At 52.6% G+C, this 7,893-nt stretch overlaps 2 protein-coding genes across 2 annotated transcripts; one reads left to right on the top strand and one right to left on the bottom strand.

Moving 5' to 3' along the window:
• Window positions 1-364: 364 nt before the first annotated feature.
• LOC34619672 lies at window positions 365-4,071 on the top strand. The gene is made up of 5 exons (XM_022732952.2): window positions 365-1,417; window positions 1,611-1,787; window positions 1,942-2,058; window positions 2,210-2,284; window positions 2,548-4,071. Exons 1-5 carry the CDS (start codon window positions 365-367, stop codon window positions 4,069-4,071), a joined length of 2,946 nt encoding a protein of 981 aa, XP_022590160.1.
• Window positions 4,072-5,354: 1,283 nt separating this feature from the next.
• LOC34619671 (coiled-coil domain-containing protein 124) lies at window positions 5,355-7,893 on the bottom strand. The gene is made up of 7 exons (XM_026334209.1): window positions 7,744-7,893; window positions 7,204-7,308; window positions 6,869-6,958; window positions 6,336-6,432; window positions 5,923-6,008; window positions 5,558-5,653; window positions 5,355-5,396 (listed from the first exon to the last, which is right to left on the bottom strand). Exons 1-7 carry the CDS (start codon window positions 7,891-7,893, stop codon window positions 5,355-5,357), a joined length of 666 nt encoding a protein of 221 aa, XP_026189994.1.

The raw sequence follows: 7,893 nt of genomic DNA, 5'->3' as shown, positions 1-7,893 counted from the left end.
TTTGTAGCTCTTTGAGCAATATCTCGGCATGTAATTTGAGTTGGAGGTCGATTGCATGGCTGTAAGCGTTCGTTGTCGGGGGCTCCCTCCTGCTCTGTTGTATCGCCGCCTGGATTGAGGAGGCAGGCTTATATATTGGTCGAGGGCGTTTATAGAGTCAAGTGACGCGAAGTTGAGGCTTCGAAGTAGCTGTCAGTGCGGTGCTGGCAAAATGGGCTCTAGATCTTCCGCGACAAGGGGTCGTGTGGTGTTCTTGTGGTGAGGCCATTAGAACCCTTTTGAGGACAATTCCGCAAAGTGTGCCGCAAAATCGAGTGCAGCGCTCCTTATCATAGCTGCCCTTGAGGCGAGGGCTACCGCCGCGATGTCCTTTAGCGACAACGTCGCTCGAATGCCAGCTGAGAGACAAAGGACGCCAGTCCACGAAGTTCCAGTGGCAGCTGCAGCATTTTGTCCCGCTTTTTCCGAAGAGGCTTCAAGACCATCTCAGTCGGATAATATCCTGGGTGGGCCCCAACAGGGGTCGGCCACCCAGGCTGCCAGCCCAGGGGAAACCACGGTTGGTGACGCAAGTGGGCCTGTCCAATCTAAACGGAGAGAGGCAGACAGGGACAGTCAGCTGCGTCTGCAGGGTGGCACTGCAACTGCCCTCGCAGATGTGTGCAGCGACAACGCCTCTTTGCGACACTCAGCCCCTGTGCCGAATGCTTCGAGTTGTGCCGCTTCTGTGCCAAGCTCGGGCAATGGTGGCGTCCAGTTGAGCAGTCGAATCATATACCCGTCAGCTCCGATTACTTTTATCAAGACCGCTTATTCTTTGCCTCGATGGGGGGCGTATAACCGGCACCCCTACGGGTACCTGAACGCAGAAACGGTGCGCGCGGCTGCACAAGCAGACGAAAGCCTACTCCGAAGCAACACCAATGCTCCAAAGGAGACAAGCCAACAAACGGCTGGAGCAAGAGCTGGCCACTGCGGCAAACCAGACGACCCGTGTGCAGTACAAGAGAACGATAAACGCCTCAGCACTCTAGTAGGAGAAGACATGGCCGCTGAGACCCATGCGACGCATACACCGACTGCTGACCGCCTATCTGTCAAGGCAGTAGATTCCGAGGTGACTTTCCCAACAGTTGAAGTGCCTGCGGCAACATCAAAGCAGCACTTGCGAGCGACCAATTACGAGCGCTCCAAAGATGCCTCCTTTCAGGGGGTAAGCTCTCTGCCACCCCAGCCTGCTCGGTCTCGACCCTTTATGGGCTCTTGGATTTTCGGGGGGTCAGAGGAGGGCACAGAGTTGGAGAGGCTATTAAAAGAGGAAATCGACCTGGCTACGTCAGCCGCCACCAGGAGCGAACTAGCAGCGACCAAGCTTCTACAAGAAGACATGGAAGCGATGATAGCCAACCTGCAGCAAGTAGGTGGCTCAACTAGATTCCCTCCATGAATGACCTCATGCTACCATAAGCTCCGTCTCGTTTATTTCTGTGGATCTATCCAGCTTCAATTTAGGCTAGTGACTTGACCCAGCCAGCCACCTTTGTGTGCCTGGTGAGCGCATTGTAGCACCACTCATTCGCTACAGCGCTACTGCTGTCTTGGGCCTTCAGGTGAAGTCCTTTCTTGTTAGAAAGCTCCGCGAATGTGAAACTGCGCTGCTGACGACGGCTCAAGAAAGGGACGACTTGGAGTCCACGCTCCAGCAGATACAAAGCGGCATTCAAGACAGCGTTGCAGAGAAGCACCGCCGTGTTCAGAGCTATCAAGCGCAATTAACAATGAAGGAGGTAACCCGGTTGTTCCATATCTACGGGCGTACAGAGAGGAAGCGTGACATAAAGCTCACCTGGAAGCATTCTTAAGGCCGTTTGATATCCTGTCTGTATCCGAACACATCTCTCCGTGTGCAGATTCTTAGGTCTGTACCTCCTGCGTTCGCAGCGCGAAGTAGAGGGGCTGAGAGCTGAGCTGAAGAAGATGACGGATGAAATGGATACACTCCGGAGGGAGAACAAGACACTGAAGGGGGAGCTCGATGTGGCGCGAGCAGAAGCAGCAGTGAGGAAACTGATGCCTTTTGTTCTGTAGTAGTGCGATAAAGAGGGGCTACTGCGTGCATCCCCCGTTCTACATTTCAAATCATCACCCTTCAGCTGCACGCACTTGCAGCCCGAAAGAGACAACTGTGATCATTTGATGAGCGCTGCAGGACGTAGCAGCTGCCGGTGGCTTTCGCATTGAAGAATACCAATTGGCCCTAAGAACCGTTGTGGCGCGGAACAAGGTCGGAGGCATGCATATTTTCCATGGTCCTAGCCTTCGCTCTATGGATGCCGTGCGGGGATGCTATAGACAAGGCGTTGGTGCAAGCCACAAGCTGATTCATGGTTTCGCAGGCTCGTTCTCACTTAAGACTGTTCTGTTGTGTTTGTGGTCTTGCTTGCTGACTGGTTGGGCCCGGCTATCTTTTGGCAGGAGCTCTCTGTATCCCTCGGTTCGTCACAGCACATCATTTTTTTTGCTGTGTCGCTTGCAATCTCCGCTTAGGATCTGGCTAAGGATCTGAAACTGCTCAGAGGACAGTTAATACGCACTCGCGAAGATTACGCAAATGCCCTGGCACGTGTTGACGAGCTGGAGGCGCTGACGGACTTTCACAAGACGGCCTTGCAGGAGGTACAAGCGCCAGAGCCGCTTCTGACCGATCGGGAGCCTCTACAGTCGTGGCGCATCCCTAGGCTATTGTTGCAACGCGGAAACAGCGTTCCCGCCTTGATAGGACGCAGTAAGAGGCTTTCTGAGGAGGCGCGGCCTGGCTCGTTGCAGCGTCAAGCGGAAACAGACAGTCGCTCTGACAGAGGCCTAGAAAGCCCTGCATCCGCCTCCTCCGAGGCAGACCATATTCCTGGCCGAACAGAGGGATGGACAAGTGGTTCTCCAGCTGGTGACGCGCAAGGAGGTGGAGGTTCGGGGAGAGCTAATGAAACTCTGCGGAAACGCAGTGGCTGCCTTGGGGCCACTGCCGGGGACGTCAGTGCCGGCACGCCAAGAGGGGGCAGCAGTTTGGGCAAGAGCGTTAAGGGGTTGCTGACCTCTGGAGTCTCACAGGTGCTTCGACGCTTGGAACATGCTGTTATGACGGAAAGAGATGCAGAGGATCCGGAAACAGAAGAGGATATCCGGGAGTGCCAAAGACCCACGGGAGGAGAAGGGCTACTGGAGGAGGCATTCTTGTTTGTACAGCGTACAAGCAGCAGCAACGATCTTATCGTGCACCTTGAAGAGGGAAACGAGTTGCAAAACGCTGGCGAAGGTGAGAGCGAGAGTCGTTCAGAAGCTGTTCGGCAGGAGCAGACACGCACCTTGGGCACTGTAGCGCGGTCCATGTGGCAGGCAGCCCATGAACTGCTTGCTGACCAGTCGCTGCCCCCTGCACGTCTATCCACGTTGCGGACAGTAGCAGCCTCGCAGCCTTCTGGTTGGGAAGTTCTAAGGGAGCGCCACCAAGCCGCAAAGTCGATGCCGCTCTTTAGCAGCATTCCCCCGGCCGCCTACCCTCTAATAGCAGAAGGCAGAAACGAGCGGCAAGCAATCTCCAACATCGATACGCCAGGAAGTTGGCGATCCCCCTCAGCTGGAAGTTCGCGAGTGGGTCGCGAAGGGCTACCGCTAACACGACTTTTCAACACACGGCGTCCGTTTCTTGCACGAAGCGAACGCTGCCAGCACAAATCCTTGCCGAGAGGCTCAGTCACATTGGAGTTACGGGCCGACAGGGCAGCTTCTGCAGGAGCTACTTTCGCGGGCACGGAGCCTTCAAGTGATACTGGGGATTTGCTTGCGTGGCAAAGAGATGCTGATATGGAAGGGTCTCAAAGCCCGACGAGCTGCGTCTCTACAGACCCCATGGGCGCTCCAGAGGTACAAACAATCCCGACAGAACTTGAGGCCCCTCGGACTGAGAAGTGTGCAAACGAGGTGACGGAGAAAAGAGTATCCAAGACGGAGCTCCTCTCGGGGGGTTGTGAAACGCCAGTTCGGCCAGACACTGTACCTGAAATGGAGTCCTGATAAGCTGTTATGCGTCAAGAGCGAGTGCGTCTTGTATAGCTAAATCGAGCTGTGCAGTGCCGGATGGGCACTTGCAGCCGCCAAGCTGTCATAGAGCAACAGGATTTGTCTACAGCATACCAATCCATGAGTTATTTTTTTCAACCATAAGAGCAGGCCACCTATACCCTGACTGTCCACAGGATTGGCCCAGTAGGTGGGATAAAGGAACTCCCCAAAATTAACCTGAAAAGAAGCTTCCTTCCTTGTTTCTTCTGTGCCTGCAGATAACTGGTGGTGTGTATTGTAGAAACAAGTGAGAATGCCTTAAGGCGGAAGCTTTCCATCCCGGTTCTCACTTGTGGGCAGTTCCGTGCTCTACTTCTGGAGAATTCAGTTGCACACTAGCACAATCGGCAGATAGTGATCATGTAGTTCCTCTGATATTTGAGTGGGCAAGCAAAGACATATGCCCCACGTATATCACAGGTTTCACATGTGCTTACAGCGTAGAATGACGCTACCATACCACACCACCACTGCAAGTGGCACTTGTTTGAGGAAGCTTCCTACGAATGCCTAGAGCAGCACCGCTTGCCTATATAGTGATCGAGCATGCCCGTTGCCCCCGTATAAATGTAGACAGCTCCACTCCCTCCATCCCAAGGAACACCCGTGGACGAGGCCCTGCTTTCTCTCTGGCTTATGCAACTGAAAATCTTGAAAGACGCGCTGAGTCATTCTTTGCCATATAGGCCACTAGATTGGAAGAGGAATTACGATAGAGGAATTACGACATCTCGTTAAATTATATGCCGTTTATAAGAGTAGTCCAATGGCACACCAAAAACGTGCTAGAGCCAAACAGACAGCATAGGACATGCCCTACGCAGGGAGCCCACAGCGGAGCCGCGTACCCCGTCGCCCCCCTTCCCCCTCCCGCTTTCCACAGAATCAACTCTCCTCCGCAGCAGACGCACTTGCCACCAAACATGCTGAAGCTAGCAAATCGTGTTCATATGAGAAGTGCCAAGCGCGAATATGCAACGCACATAATGTGCTGTAGTTCTTTGAGGGACGGATTCGGCCTCGTTTCCCCAAAAGCTCCACTTTCGCATATTGTAGGGTCTGGATTGGAGATGCGCAGGCCCATGCGCCCGACTGGAATGGGCTCAAATTGTCAACACACACGAAAGAGAAACCTGTGAAGTCAGGCGTCGTTTTTGCCTGAAAGGAAGGATGTTGACGGGTATCCTTCAAGCGATCGGTAGGGAAAATGCAGCTTGTGCACTGCCACCCGTGCATCAGCTGGTCTGGTTGAAAGGGTTCTCCGGTGCCTTCTTCCACTGGCACACCAGAAACCACACCGAAAAAGATGATAATACATGAATACTGACCCACACGTTCGAAACATGATAGAAGAGCTCACCGTCCCTCTCAACGTTGCAGCCTGTTCCGTACCCTTGCAGCTCGCCAACAAACGGGTTGCTAGCAGCCATTTTCGTACCTGTTTCAATAGCAGTTCCATGAGTTGGGACCGTTTCAACGTCGGGTTCTCAACCTTCAGACGCGGCATCATCTGTTCCTCATATACCCGGAATGCCTAAGGCATGCAAACAAACGCACGAAATATATGTGTTATTATTCCCAAACACGAAAACGTAAAACAGGTAGAGGGGAGGCCATGTCATCTCTTCAGGTAGCCCCCTCTAATTCGCCTTTCGCGACCTGTTCGGCGACCACTCACTAGAAGCATTTCCGTTTGTTCCAATCTGCCTCGTGTGAGCTATTGGGTTTTCCCACAGAGCATTGATAGGCACGGGCCCAGCAACAGCCTCAGTAAGGGGAAGTCGACCCGCGGTTTGTACTTACCGCCTTCATCCGTCGCTCGGGGTGCCTGTCTTCCCCTGGCGCGTCCGAGACCATCAGCTGGCTCAGCGCGTCATCGATGCTAGATGCTGCACCAGACAAAAGCAAATTGGAGGCAAACATTTGGTGCATCCACTATGAACCCGCGGAATACTATTGAAAAGCCATCTACAGTGCGAGGCATCTTAAACCTCTGATGCAGGAGTTTTAGCTTCAGAGACTTGCCAAATGTGGCCTGCTCGAAGTGAATGCAACGTCGTCTAAAGTGAATGTATCGCGACTTTCTCTATGCTCGTGCGCGTTTTGAACAAAATCAGACATTGCTGCTTGTCATTTCACGCCTGTTCGACTGTACGTTTTCCATATGCAGACAAGCCATTTTCAAAAATAACACAACATGGACTTAAATTTCTCACCGGACACGAGATTTTTGCCTTCAAGCTGCGCTTGCAGCGTCTCTGCTCTTATGAGGTGGTTTATGTTAGGTTCCAGGGATGGCAAAGAGCCATCGTCCTGCGTAGAATACAGGAAGGACATATCACAGGCTTTGATCTAGATGCTAGAGCAGCAAAGGCATCTCATGCAATTCATACCCTGATTAAAGCGCTGGCGAAGTTTTCCGCATTAAGTACTTCTTTGATCACGCCACAAGCCAGCCATTGAAATTGAGCACGCCCTTTAGATGAACTTAACTGGCCCACTATCAACAGGAAGAGAATTTGCACGGGAGAAGGGGGGTGCTTTGGGGGTAGAGCACGAGAAGGGGGCGCAATCGATGATGACGGAATGAAGCAGTGAAGAAATAAATAAACTCATTTGACTCAAGGTACCCACACAACAAAAAATGCCAAAAAGTGCCCGCGGGGCTACATGCAATAAATGCGTTCACTTCAAGCAGGGTTGCTTTTACAGCACATTTACGTATGTGTGTGTGTTTGTGTGTGCCCACCGAGGGAGTAACCGATTCTTTTTCTATTGCTGCGGCTTTGAGCTGCCGCCTCAGGATCTCAGCGCGCGTCAGTTTCGTGGAGCTAGGATTCTGCATATGGAAACAGAGAAGTAGATACGAAAGCCACCCCACGCTCTTTGAAGTGCAGGAAGTACTGCCCGCAAGGGCAATTTTTGAGGCCAGATGAAGCAACCGCTACTGCAGAGAGAATTCAGCAGCATTACGATGGACATTCGCGGCAGCCCCCGCAATCAGCTGCGCCACAAGCAACGGCAAGCTAACTGCGCGCGGCATGTTCAGCAACATTTGCGAATGGAACACATTGAGTGGAGTACCTTTTTAGTGTAGTTCCCCGCAAGCGTCTGCATCTCCTGCTCGGCTAACTTCCGCAGTTCCTGCTTTCTTTGTAATCGCTCCTCGGCCTTCTGCAATGTTTCAGCCTAACGTGCAGAGAAACAAGCATTCTTAGGCCCCGCAGTGGGTAGACAGATCTGCAATATATATGTATATATATATACCACACATATAAGCACACGCTTCTACCGCACAAGGTCGTGCTGTAGCCATTGTCCAGTTAATCTTTTCCCGATTCAGTTGCAGTAATCTTTTCTGCGTAACGCCTGCCGTTCGGTTCGGATCCTGGTACAAGATACAAGGCTGCCACTTCCCACCATCGTCGTCAATATCTCTAAAGTGCATAGTTTTGCAGTTCGAGAACTAACCGTCAGACCATCCCCCAAAGATCGCCCCACGGCAGTGCTCGTGAGCATGCTGTGAATACAGGATTCATTAGGTCTGAAACTGCGACACATCCGTTGCTAGAGGGTGACATCTTTGATCATTTGTCAGTAAAACACAGTTCAGCATTCACGTACCTTCCTGTCCAGCTTGCGTGACACGAGTCTGTCGTTGTCCTCCCATTTTTTTCGTTCCGCCTCCTGTTCTGCTGCCGCGGCCTTGGCCGCAGCAGCTGCGGCTTTGCGTTCCCGGGCCTCCACTGCCCGCTGATTAACACGGACTGGCAT

This window comes from Cyclospora cayetanensis, unplaced genomic scaffold (genome assembly GCF_002999335.1).
Source record: "Cyclospora cayetanensis isolate NF1_C8 unplaced genomic scaffold, CcayRef3 CcayRef3_contig_108, whole genome shotgun sequence".
Taxonomy (NCBI): Eukaryota; Apicomplexa; class Conoidasida; order Eucoccidiorida; family Eimeriidae; genus Cyclospora; species Cyclospora cayetanensis.
This window is presented reverse-complemented; position numbering and strand designations above follow the sequence as displayed.